The following is a 13452-nucleotide window of genomic DNA, read 5'->3' as shown; positions in this document are numbered from 1 at the left end:
TCACGTGGTAAACCTGTTCCTTAAGAAAGACACATAATTTATTGCAAGTAGGTCTATTTTCCCCTATTCTCAGAGCAAGGAAGAGTTTTTCTGAGTATGTTACCTGGGTTTTCTGTTTCCTCTTTGGTCACTTGCTCCAAATCCACACTTCTGCAATTCTACCTTTGGTCCTCGGAGATAACGGCTTATTTGGACGAAGGTGAATCAGGATTGCCACCACATCAACCGTAGTGTGATGCAGAAAAAATGTCAGGACACGCTGCATCACTGCAGCCGGAAATCCTTTGTCACATAAGGATTTCTCTCTCTCTGCCTGCACAAAGCATGACCATCTTCAACTTTCATAAACATTTAGCAGTTTGGATTATGGAATTATCCGGAGTTGACTTCAAAAATGTACAGTTGATATCATTGACAAATCATTGAATTTGAAAGCCATCATTGACATTATGTACCAAAAATCAAATGTAAAACTTCATTATTATGTGTAACTGACCAAATTAATTGAATATACCTTTAATAGCATTTTTTGTCCATAATGCAGAGATCTGAGTAATCAAAGAAATCGATATTTTGGATTGTTCGGGATATTTCTGAAGGTATTCACATGACTGTTTTAATATGGTCCATGCCCAATAGAGTAATGGCTTTTTTTTTTCCCTCTTGACAGCAACATTATTCCCCAAGGGGAAACCTTCCTCCAGGTAAGGAAAGTTATGATGGGGCACTGAATCAACAATGAATAACAAATTACATCACTGAATTGTTAAAACAGTTTGTCTCCAAGGCGTTTGTTCAAAATTAAACTCACTGAGGATTCATGATCTTCAGAACTGAGGCTTTCCACATGATCCATATTTTCATGGCTTCTCCTGGACAATCACTTCAGGTTAATTAAGTGGGGAAAAAAACAGCAATCTAACAGCAAGGAGCATGTCACTTATTAATAGCAAAAATATAAGGTTGCATGAACAAGAATTTTTATTTTCAATTAATCAGCAAATATTTGAAATTCTCAAGTAGAAGAGGGCTCTGGAGTGAAGTAAAAAGCTTGAGTCTTTGTATATAAAAGACATACTTAATAAGAATGACACAAGATTATTGGTATTCAATACACTAAGAGTTTCCATTTAACTCAGAGGGGGACACCCACATACAAAATTCCAGCTCAGAAGTTTTGCCCAAAAGAAGAGAATCTTTCTTAAAAAGAAAGACAGAAACAGGTGACTAGGATGTATGATTTGAAAGCGACTATTGCAAAGTAATATAAGAAAAAAAAACCATAAAGATTAAATCCAGAAATATTTGACACTTGATATTCAGATGTCTTTTATAAAACAATGTCAGGTGCTTAAATCTGAATCTCTACTAATGCTCTGAAAAACATACTATTTATTTTTTTTAAGATTTTTTATTTATCTATTTGNTTCTACTAATGCTCTGAAAAACGTACTATTTATTTTTTTTAAGATTTTTTATTTATATATTTGACAGAGAGAGAGAGAGAGAGAGAGCAAGAGACCACAAGTAGGGGAGCAGCAGAAGGAGAAAGAGAAGCAAGCTCCTCACTGAGCAGGGAACCCTATGCCAGGCTGGATCCCAGGACCCTGAGATCATGACTTGAGCCGAAGGCAGATGCTTAACCAACTGAGCCACCCAGGCGCCCCCATACTATTTCTTTATTGAGGTTTATTGATATGGAAGTGTTCTGTCTCTTTATTGATATTTCCATTTCGTTCATGACCTTGACCTTTCCCTTATCTTCCTTTTCTTGGCCTTTGCCCTTTGTTCCTTTACTTCTTTGAGCATCTTTAAGTCACTGGTTCAAGTCTTTGACCAGACATCAGAGTTTTTTAGGGACAATTTTTGCTGGTTTATTTTTTTCCTTTGAATGAGCCATATTTTCCTGGTTTTTTGTATGTTTCCAGATTTTACTTTGAAAACTAGACATTTGAATCTAATATGTGGTAACTCTGGAAATCAAATTCTTGTCTTTTCCCCAGGTTTGCTGATTTGGGGTTTTCTTTTTGGTTTGCTGATCAGGGTATTTTTTGTTTTGTTTTGTTATTATATTGTTTTGTTTTTTATTGTTGCAGGCTATCTCTGTGTTAAGTATTAGCCTAAGGTGTAAACTCAAGGTTTTTATAGGTCTTTCCTGAGCCCATTCCTTCCCCTGGGTATGCATGCTGAAGTCTCCAACTTTCCTAGTATATGCTGTTCCTTTTAAATGTCTTATTCTTCAATATCTGGCTCCTAAAAAAAAAAAAAAGATAGAGAAAGAGAGAGACAGAGACAGAGACAGAGAAAAAGGGGGGGAGAGAGAGAGAGAAATGAAAGGGGCAGGGAGTCACCACCTCTCTTCAATGAAGGTATTTTTATTCAGGAAATACCACAGACATTCCCACTGAAGCTAAGAATAAGTCAAGGTGTCCTTTATTCAGTTATTATCGCATGTTTTCCTATGTTAAGTACTACAATAGTATAATAAGAAAAATATGATATAAAATGTTAGAAAGAAAATATTAGAAATAAAAATCATTAAAATGTTAGCATCATCTATCTAGCATATCCAGAAGAATTAACTGAAATCTATCATTTTAAATGAGAAAGTTCAGTTAAGTGGCTGAATTCAAAATTTAACTGATAAATATTTTTAGTAACTTTCTTAAATAGTAGCCATCATTATTTAGAAAATATAATGTAGAAAGGGTACTTTTCATTAATGTAACCCAAACTTTAAAATATATAGAAATCCACTAAAAAAGGTAAAAGACCCATATGAAGAAAACATAGATTTACTGATGACCGAAATAAAAACAGATTTTTCATGTTCCCAGATTCAATGTGATCAAGATATCAGGTTTTTTCCAAATTAATTAGACATTAAATATATTGTGAGACAAAGCTTCATAGATTTCTAAGACCTCTGAACTTGTTCTAATACTTATGTGGGTAATAATTATTCAAAAGAGAAAATGTTGCTTTTAATAAGAGTATTGGGTGGCAGGTGTCTTATCAGACATCAAAATCTACTCACATGACATAAAATAATGGGGCATTGGCTTGGGAATAATCAGCCAATCAAAGGAAATAGATATGCAGGTCTTTGGGTATATAATAAACACGACATACCAAATTAGGGAAGTAGGCTGGATTTTTTTAATGTGTTGAAAATATTGGATTTAAAGCAACAAAAATCCATTTGAAAAGTATATTTAAATTCTTAACACATATGTGCACAATGCATACACAGAAACATAAACTCTTTTTCTCTAAAAACTCCCAAACACATGCATGCTTACTTATACTCAAAGCTTTAAATATAAATACACTAGAAGAAAATATTTATGGATTGTTATATGAGCTTGAAGTAAAAATGCAGCAACTCTGATGAATGTGATTGACAACATTGAAAGAAAAAGTACAACCCTTCACACTGCAAAAACACTATCTAGGAAAAACGTTTAAGTTCTGCATTATAAAAAAAATATCTTTTAAGTCAATAAAACACTGTGAATATGCCAATTAAAGTACATGAAGAGGCACTTCATAAAAGAAATGCCAATGGCGAAACACAGCACTGCTAACAAAATGAATGTAAACTGTTGACGTACAGTGAGATACAATTTGGCTTATTTAATAAAAATTACAAATATTTGTAAAAATCTATTTTCAGTAAGTATGTGGGAAAGAGCAACAAAAATGTACAGAAATTTGTAAAAAGATATTTAAAAATTTCATTAAATTTTTCCAAATTTTAAGAGCATTAAAGACCTAAATGAGTGCAGGGTTATGTTATATTCAGAACAGAAAGATTCAGTTGTCAATATCATCAATGCAATTCCAATATAAAAATACTAACGGCTTTTTTGAAATTCCAATAAAATTAACACACAGTATTCTATTGGTTTCAGGTGTACAGTATAGTGATTTGACAATTCTATACATTACTCAGCTCATCACGATAAGTGTATTCTTAATCCCCTTCACCTATTTCACTCATCCTCCCACTTCCCTCCCTTCTGGTAACCACCAGTTTGGTCTCTACATCAAGAGTCTGTCTTTTTGTTTGTCTCTCTTTTTTTCTTTCTTCTTTTTTCCTTCTTAAATTCCACTATCAGTGAAATCTTATGGTATTTGTCTTTCTCTGACTGACTTATTTCATTTAGCATTATACCCTCTGGATTCAACCATATTGTTGCAAAAGGCAAGATCTCATTCTTTTTTAAGGATGAATAATATTCCCGTGTGTGTGTGTGTTCACACATCTTTTTTATTGCTTCCATAATTTGGCTATTGCAAATTACACTGCAATAAACATAGGGGTTCATGTATCCCTTTGAATTAGTGTTTTTGTAATGGGGGATGTAAATACCCAATAGTGTGATTACTGGATCACTGTCTAGTTCTATTTTTAACTTTTTGAGGGACTCCATGCTGTTTTCCACAGCAGCTGCACCAATTTACTTTCACAACAAAAGTGCACAAGAGTTCATTTTTCTCTACATCCAACACTTGTTGTTTCTCGTATTGTTGGTTTTAGCCATTCTGACGGGTGTGAAGTGATATCTCATTGTGGTTTTGATTTCCATTTCAGTAATGATGAGTGATGTTGAGCATCTTTTCATGTGTCTGTTGGCCATATCTATGTATTCTTTGAATAAATGTCTGTTCATGTGTCCTGCCCATATTTATTTGGATTCTTTGTTTTTGGGGTGTTGAGTTGTATCTGTTTATATGTTTTGAACACTAACCCTTTTTTGGATATGTCATTTGCAAATATCTTCTCCCATTCAGTAGGGGTTGCCTTTTAGTTTTGTTATTTCCTTCATTATGCAGATTTTTATTTTGATGTAGTCCCATTTTTGCTTTTCTTTCCCTTGCCTCAGGAGACATATCTAGAAAAATGTTGCTATAGACGATGTCAAAAAAATCATTGCCTTTTCGCCCTTCTTAGGTTTTTACAGTTTCATGCTCACATTTAGGTCTTTCATCCGCTTTGAGTTTATTTTTATGTATGGGGTAAAAAAGTGGTCTGATTTCATTCTTTTGCGTGTAGCTGTCTAGTTTTCCCAAAGCCATTTGTTTAAGATAGTGTCTTTTACTCATTGCATATTATGTCCTCCTTTGTCAAAGATTAGTTGACCATATAATCGCAGGTTTATTTCTAGGCTCTCTATTCTGTTCTAATGATGTGTCTATTTTTGTGTGAATACCATACTGTTTTCATTATTACAGCTTTGTAGTATATCTTGAAGTCAAGGATTATAATACCTGAAGTTTTGTTTTTCTTTTTCAACATTGCTTTGGCTATTTGAGCTGTTCTGTGGTTCCATACAAATTTTAAGGTTCTTTGTTCCAGGACTGTGAATAATGTTGATATTTTGATAGGGATTGCATTAATTCTATAGATTGCATTGGGTAGTATAGACATTTTAACAATATCTGTTCTTCCAGTCCATGAGCATAGAATGTCTTTCAATTTCTTTGAGTCATCTTGAATTTCTTCATCAACATTATAGTTTTCAGAGTACAGGTCTTTCACCTCTGTGGTTAAGTATTTTCCTAACTTCATTATTTTTGGTGTAATTGTAAATGGAATTGTTTTCTTAATTTCTCTCTCTGCTGCTTCCTTATTAGTACATAAAATACAACATATTTCTGCAATGGTTTTTGTGTCCCGTGATCTTACTGAATTCATTTATCTGTTCTAGTAGCTTTTTGGTGGAGCCTTGAGGGTTTTCTATATATAGTGTCATGTCATCTACAAATACTGAAGGTTTTACTTCTTCTTCCTTTCCAAATTAGATGACTTTTATTTCTTTTTCTTGTCCAATTGCCATGGCTAGTATTTCCAGCATATGTTGAATAAAATGGTGAGGGTGGACATCCTTATTTTGTTACTGATCTTGGGAGAAAGGCTCTCAGTTTGAGTATGATGTTAACTATAGGTTTTCCATATAAGGCCTTTATTATGTTGAATTATGTTCTCTCTAAACCTACTTTGTTGAGGGTTTTTATATCATGGATGGGTGTTGTACTTTGTCAAATGTTTTTTTCTGCATCTATTGAAATGATTATATGTTTTTTATCTTTTCTCCTGGTGATGTGATGTATCACAGTAATTGATTTGTAAATATTGAACCACTCTTGCAACCCAGGAATAAATCCCCCTTGATCTAGGTGAATGATTTTTTTTAATGTATTGTTGGATTCAGTTTGCGAATATTTTGTTAAGGATTTTTGCCATCTATGATCCCAACCATATTGGCCTGTAGTACCCTTTTTTATGATATCTTTATCTGGTTTTGGTATGAGGGTAATGCTAGCCTCAGAGAATGAATTTGGAAGTTTTCCTTCATGTTCTAGTTTTTGAAATAGTTTGAGAAGAATTGATATTAACTCTTTTTTAAATGTTTGGTAGGGGGGAAAAGTGTTTGGTAAAATTCACCATGAAGTCATCTGGTTCTGGACTTTGCTGGGAATGTTTTGATTACAGATTCAATTTCATTGCTGGTAATTTGTCTGTTCAAATTTTCTATTTCTTCCTGATTCAGTTTTGGGAGGTTATTTGTTCCTAAGAATTTATCCGTTTTTTCTAGATTGTCCAATTTGTTGATGTATAAGTTTTCATAATATTCTCTTATAATCCTCTGTATTTCTGTGGTGTTGGTTGTTATTTATCCTCTTCCATTTCTGATGGTGCTTATTTGAATCCTCTCCCCCCACCACTCTTTTTTTGTTTTCATTTGTTTTGTTTTGTTTTTGATGAGTCTGGCTAAAGGCTTATCAATTTTGTTGATCTTTTCAAAGAATGAGCTCCTGGTTTTATTGATCTGTTTTATTGGGTTTTTAATATGTATATATATATATGGTTTTTGTTTTTATTAAGTTTTTTATTTTGATTCAGTATAGTTAACATATACTGTTGTATTCATTTCAGGTATATTATATAGTGATTCAACAATTCTATATGTCATTACTCAGTGCTCATGATAAGTGTATTCTTAAACCCCTTCACCTACTTCACCTACTCCCCCCAACCACCTTCCCTCTGGCAAGCTTTATTTTAAATGAGTACCCTCAGTTAATTTTATTTTTTTCAATAAGAACATTTTACTTGAAGCATACTTCAGAATAGATGGTTCTAAAAGATATATATTATAATTCCATTCAAGAAAAATAAAATACACATTTTCTTCAAGTACATACAGAAGAACTCCCTGGTTAAATCACATAAAGAGAGATGTAACAAATATTACAAATTTAAGAAGACTGAACCATTCCATATTTCTGTTCTAATCTTTATTATTTTCTTCCTTCTACTGGTTTTGGGTTTTGTTTTTTCTTCTTTTTCTAGCTCTTCTAGGAGACTACAAAATTTAAAAGTGAATTGCATATATTATTTAATATGCATGAAAAAATACTTAATAAAAATTTAAAATATGAAAAGTTCTAAAGTCTTTTTTTTTATAGTTAGAAAACTCTTACAAAGCATAGATGATTTTCCATATTACAATGAAAGCAATTCCATTTTCTTCCTAGTTTATGATGTTCCAGGATGGACTGCAGACAGAAAAAACCTGTTATTGGTATTTTTACATAACAGTAAAAAAAACACCGTGTTTATACCAAAACAAATCATTACAAAGTCTATAAGTACAAAGTATTTAAGTTGAATAGAACTTTTGGGGAACACACTGTTAGGCAAAATAACACATTTCTTTACCTGTATCTTCAGTCTCATGAAGACAAAATAAGCAGTTATATCTACTCTTTGAAGAATGACCAAAAAGTTCATAATAACTAATGGGGAAAAGCATAAAAATATGTTTATAACTTGGATTAGTATGGTTTTCTGTGCTCAAATCAAGAACTAGAATCTGTTTTCATCACTAACTATCCCATACAATTTCATCCCAACCTGTGAAAACATCCAACATCCCATTTAACAAAATTGCTCCCTGATCATGTCTAACCAAACACAATGTCATCTCCCATTTCCCATCTCCCCACAAATGTCCTGAAGTACAAAAGCATAAGCATTGACCCAAGGAATAGAAATAATCTTAAAGACAGAATGCATAGGGATGCCTGGGTGGCTCAGTCCTTAACCATCTGCCTTCGGCTCAGGTCATGATAGATCCCAGCGTCCTGGGATCAAGGCCCACATCAGGCTCCCTGCTCAGCGAGGAGCCTGCTTCTCCCTCTCCAGCTCCCCCCTGCTTGTGTTCCTTCTCTCACTCTCTTTCACTGTCTCTCGCTGTCAAATAAATAAATAAATAAAATCTTAAAAAAATAAAAAGGATGCATACTGCAGGCAGAGAAAGTTGCCATACTGATAGAATAATGAACATTAAAATTTAGAAACCACTCTTTTGGCCTTAGTAATTTGCTCTTAGTATTAGCCAAATTGCTTTCTCATTAATTTGGGTGAGAGTAAATTTTCAAAGGTAGCTTGTTTTTCACATTTTAAATTTAAAAACTCTTGTCTTTAAATTCCCAAGCAATATAAGCCAAGAAAAATAAGGCTACAATGTGATATTAATTTTATTTTTACTTATAATAAGACACATATCTGTGCCTTTCATTCATCCTCCAGAATTTACTGATTAGATTGATTCTTACCTCAAAAGGCAATTTATCCTACTTTTTGATGACTTTGGGTTTTTTTTATAAAACTTTTTATTATGTTATGATTTTGTATAAAAAAAAAGAAATTATCTCTAGAGAATCCATTGAATTGACTAATCTATTGTTAGAATTTACTACCTTTTTCTTGCTTTATAATTAATAAGTGTGTTCAGTGTAGGTGACACATTCTTACTCTACCTTTGGTTAAATTTTTACACCAGGATTTTTCCATAGCATTTTTCATTTCTGAATTTCTCAAGGTGTATATTAAAGGATTTAACATAGGAGTGATAACCGTATAAACCAGAGTTATGGATTTATCAATGGGTAAGTTAGAAACAGGTCTAACATACATGAAAATGCAGGGAACAAAAAAGAGGACAACCACGGTGGTGTGGGAACTGCAAGTAGACAGGGCTTTGCGCCTCCCTTCAGGACTGTGTCTTTTAAGGGAATTTAGAATGACTCCATAGGAGATGAGTAGAAGGATAAAGATGACCATACAGATTGCCCCACCATTGGCAACCACAGTGAGGCCTATTAAGTAGGTGTCAGTGCAGGCAAGTTCTAATAATGGGTACATGTCGCAGATGAAGTGATCAATGACATTGGGGCCACAAAACGGGAGGCTGTACACAAAGAGAAGCTGAACCATAGAGTGCACAAGACCTCCAATCCAGGCTGCTACCAAGAGCAGGATGCGTACCTGTTGATTCATGATAGTCAAGTAGTGCAGTGGCCTACAGATGGCCACATAACGATCATAGGCCATCACCACTAGAAGAAAGACCTCAGAACCCCCAAAGAAGTGTTCTAGAAAGAGCTGGCTCATGCAAGCTGGGAAGGAAATTGTCTTTCTGTCACAGAGTAAGTCTACAATCAATTTGGGTGAAATGACAGTGGAATAAACAGCATCCATAAGTGACAGATAGGCAAGGAAGAAGTACATGGGGGAGTCCAGAGAGCGGCTGCCAAAAACAGTCACCACAATGAGTAGGTTGCCCACCATTGTCATAATGTAAATGAGTAAAATCATGACAGATAACACTTTTTGCCCCTCAGGATCCTGAGTAAAGCCGAGGAGGACAAATTCTGTCACATTATTATTATTTCCCATGTACTCTTTCTGTAAGGCCTGTTTCAGGGACAAGAGCTCAGGAGAACAGGACCTGTAATGAAATCATGAACACAACCATAAATATGTCCATTGTTAAGAGCACATCATCATCATTATGTCTTTTTCTACAGTGGTTTACATGCAATAAACATTTAGTGATATCTTTTGAGTTCTTTCTCCAAAAAGCCAATTACACTTTCCCTATTTCTCTTCAGATGATTTTCTTGGCCTACAAGTAAGTTCTTTCTCTAAGTCTTAGTGGATCATCTATAGAAAAGAACAATCAAAAGCCCAAATCTAGTCATAGATTTATTATAGCCTTATTTAAACTATGTGGTGGCAAAAAACTCTACACAAATCAGCATAAAGTCAGTCCTTTGAGGTGGTAGTATTTGCAGTGAGTAAGTATCTTTACAATGTGATTTATCTAGCACCAAAAATAGCATCTCTGCTGGGACAATTCACTTAATACTATGATACTCTACTATTAGTGTTCAGACTAGACTTTGACATAACTAGACTGACTGTATCAAACAACTATAAAATTATTTAGCACATCATTCCCTTTCACCATGACTTAGTCTGATTCTCTATCAGCTTTTTAAGGAGTTGGGAGTTCTCTCCCTTTAATTTTTGCCTACCCCACAACTCTCAACACGCATACAGTATCTAGATTTTCAGCAAATATATTTGAACTGAACTGATTTGCAATTTTCACAAATTGTTACATTAGCACCTGGTTTTTTTTTTTTCAAAACTCTTGGGGTAAGCAAGGAGGTGAGGGAGGAAGAATAGATCCTGAAAAGAGAGGTAGGGGACAATGGGACATGGTTTTATTTATAATGTTTCTTAGGTACTAAGAGCACTCAAAACTAGAAATTCAGGGGTGCCTGGGTGGCTCGGTCAGTTAAGCATCTGACTTTGGCTCTGGTCATGATTTCAGGGTTCTGGGATGGAGCCCAGCCTGTAGCCCCCCCTGGAGCCCCACCTTGGGTTCTGTGCTCAGTGAGGAGTCTGCTTCTCCCTCTCCTTCTGCCCCTCCCTCCACCCATGTATTCTCACTCTCTCTCTCTCATAAGTAAATAAATAAAATCTTAAGGAAAAAAAAATAGAACTTCAGAGCCCAGTTTGCAAAAAGCAGCACACTCAGGGGGAAAGTCCAAGCCCAGGGTAAGAAGGTGTGAGTTTGAGTCATCTTCTAAATGTAATTACAAGACTGTCTCAGTCTGCTCTTTGGAAAATAAAGTGATTAAATTAGGTGATCTCAGAATCCTTTCCAGTCCAACTATCTGTAATACTTTTCATGCAGCCCCACCTCTTCTGTTCTATGACATTTATTTTTTTTATTATGTTCAATTAGCCAACATATAGTACATCATTAGTTTCTGATGTAGTGTTCAGCGATTCATTTGCTGTGTATAACACCCAGTGCTCAGCACAACATGTGCCCTCCTTAATACCCATCAACCTGCTGACATTTTTTTTCCTTTTTCATATTTTTATAATTAAATAAAAATTTCCAAGTTTATCACTGTTACTTGAAAAATGCTGCTCTGGAAAATGGGATTTGATCATTGCAAAGACCAAATAATGACTACAAGTTTCTTATTCAGTGTACCTATTTAGGACCCAAAACATCCTTGTAGAGAGAGCATAGCACAGTGGTGAATAATGTGGACTCTGGAGCTGCACTGCCTATGTTGGAATCCCACCTCCACCACTTACCATCTAAGTGACCTTGGGCAACTTAACCTCTCTGGGTCTCAGTTTCATGATTTTTAGAATGGGGATAACAATAGTTTCTACCTCCTAAGGTTGCTGTTTTATTACAAATAAATCACCTAGAGCATGTCTGGAACCTGGTAAAATCTCAGTTAACTATACTATTATTAATGTTATTGAATGTTTCACTATTAAACTTCATCAAAACAAATCGTCTGTATCTTTGTTAGTTTAACAGGAATTATAGAAATAGTCCCAGATAAAAAAGCATATTGCACCTATAACTCATGAACACCTTTTTGTGCATAGGATAAGGTTGTATGCCTTAGGAATTACTTATTTTATTACATATGAGTAGTAATATTTATCTATGATGAAATGTATCTTGTCTAGATGCAAGCATAAATCTAGAGAAGAAAGGTAGAAGATTAAAGAAAAGAAGTATCAAATCAGGAAGAAAAAAATTCTATTTAAGAAATGAATATCCACAGGTAAAAAGAGTATTGTGTGATAATTAAGTGATCTTAGTATTCTTTGAAAAATCTTATTCAGAAAGATCTCCTTTAGTGAGAGACTGTTATAAGCCAAATTCCCTGAGTCTTCCAGGGGTCACTCAGGAGGCATTTGGGGAAATCCTCACAATTAAACACAGAGTACTTCCCAGGAAAGAAGCAAAGAAAGAAAAAGAAAAGGAAAGGAAAAAAAAGAAAAGAAAAGAAAAAAGAAAAGAAAAGAAAAGAAAAGAAAAGAAAAGAAAAGAAAGAAAAGAAAAGAAAAGAAAAAAGAAAGAAGAAAGAAAGAAAGAAAGAAAGAAAGAAAGAAAGAAAAAGAAGAAAGAAAGAAGAAATAAAGAAAAATTCAAAAAGAATAAAAGCACTGATTCCTCAGAGACCCTACATCTGACTGTAAGGACAAAATTAAAAGAGAAAAGAATTGTACAGCTACAGATACACCCAAACTTTTGGGTTATTCAGTGCTCAGGAAAATTACAGAATTACTAAACATCAAATATAGACAAGTTGATTCCATTCCCATGGTTTTGGCAGGGGACGGGGGCAGGATATGTGAGAAGAAAATTGAGCTTTCCTTAGTAGCCAGGTATGAAGAATAGTTCACATGTCTCATTCACATGACTACTCCGTTTGGTTTAGGAGTTCTATCACTATTGAAGGTCTTGATTGACAAAGCCACACCTGTTGAAGAACCTAAGGTTATAAGGCAGTCTATATCCAGTTATTGTTGTTCAGTCCTTACTTTCTTCAGGAAATGGTGCTCTCTAATTAATCTTCAATGTTGAATTTCACCAGGATAAATCTCCTATTAACCAGTTAAGTTATTCACATGTAGAAACTAGGTGTATAAGCTATTCTCCAGTTTATGTCATCAAAGATTTGATACTATAAAAACTGACAGATAGTGTTACAACACTTCAATAACTGAAACCACTAAGTTAACATGGCTCTATTTTAAAAATATAATTTATATAGTTTTTTACAGATGTGTTTTTAAAAGGATAAATTAAAATCTCATGGTAATAAAAATACTATAGTACTTTATAATTACAGCTTTATGTCTAAGTGGCCAAAATTTACTTCCCTGAGCATGAGTTTCTTCACAAATATATACAAACCTGGTTTTGGTGATAATTTTAAGATCCATACATAACAGCCCACATCAAACTTCCAGAACAGAATAGACATTTATTCCTTTATATTCTAACATACTTGATATGATATGAGATTTTAAAATTCTCTAACAGTAATTATAAATATTGAATTTTATGTAAAATATAATAGCCCATGAACTAAGGTTGTTTATAAATCCATTAGTTCATTTTAAACCAAAATAAAGTCTGCTTGAGGTTCTCTCCCTCTGCCTCTGACCTTCCCCCAACTTGTGTGCTCTCTCTCTCTCTCTTTTTTTCTCACCCTCTCTCAAAACAAATAAATAAAATATTTTTTAAAAATGTATTACCTGGG

At 34.1% G+C, this 13452-nt stretch overlaps 1 protein-coding gene across 1 annotated transcript; it reads right to left on the bottom strand.

The window, feature by feature from the left end:
* Positions 1 to 8803: 8803 nt before the first annotated feature.
* LOC100473408 (olfactory receptor 4A5) lies at positions 8804 to 9751 on the bottom strand. The gene has a single exon (XM_019793062.1). The coding sequence runs from the start codon at positions 9749 to 9751 to the stop codon at positions 8804 to 8806; it is 948 nt and encodes a 315-aa protein (XP_019648621.1).
* Positions 9752 to 13452: the final 3701 nt, after the last annotated feature.

Source organism: Ailuropoda melanoleuca, chromosome 16 (assembly GCF_002007445.2).
Source record: "Ailuropoda melanoleuca isolate Jingjing chromosome 16, ASM200744v2, whole genome shotgun sequence".
NCBI classification, from domain to species: domain Eukaryota; kingdom Metazoa; phylum Chordata; class Mammalia; order Carnivora; family Ursidae; genus Ailuropoda; species Ailuropoda melanoleuca.
Note: the sequence above shows the minus strand (reverse complement) of the source record. Positions and strands in the feature narration are given on the sequence as shown.

Excerpts from the sequence above, each read along its gene's own strand:
- LOC100473408 (XM_019793062.1), bottom strand. The coding sequence starts at position 9,751 with ATGGGAAATAATAATAATGTGACAGAATTTGTCCTCCTCGGCTTTACT.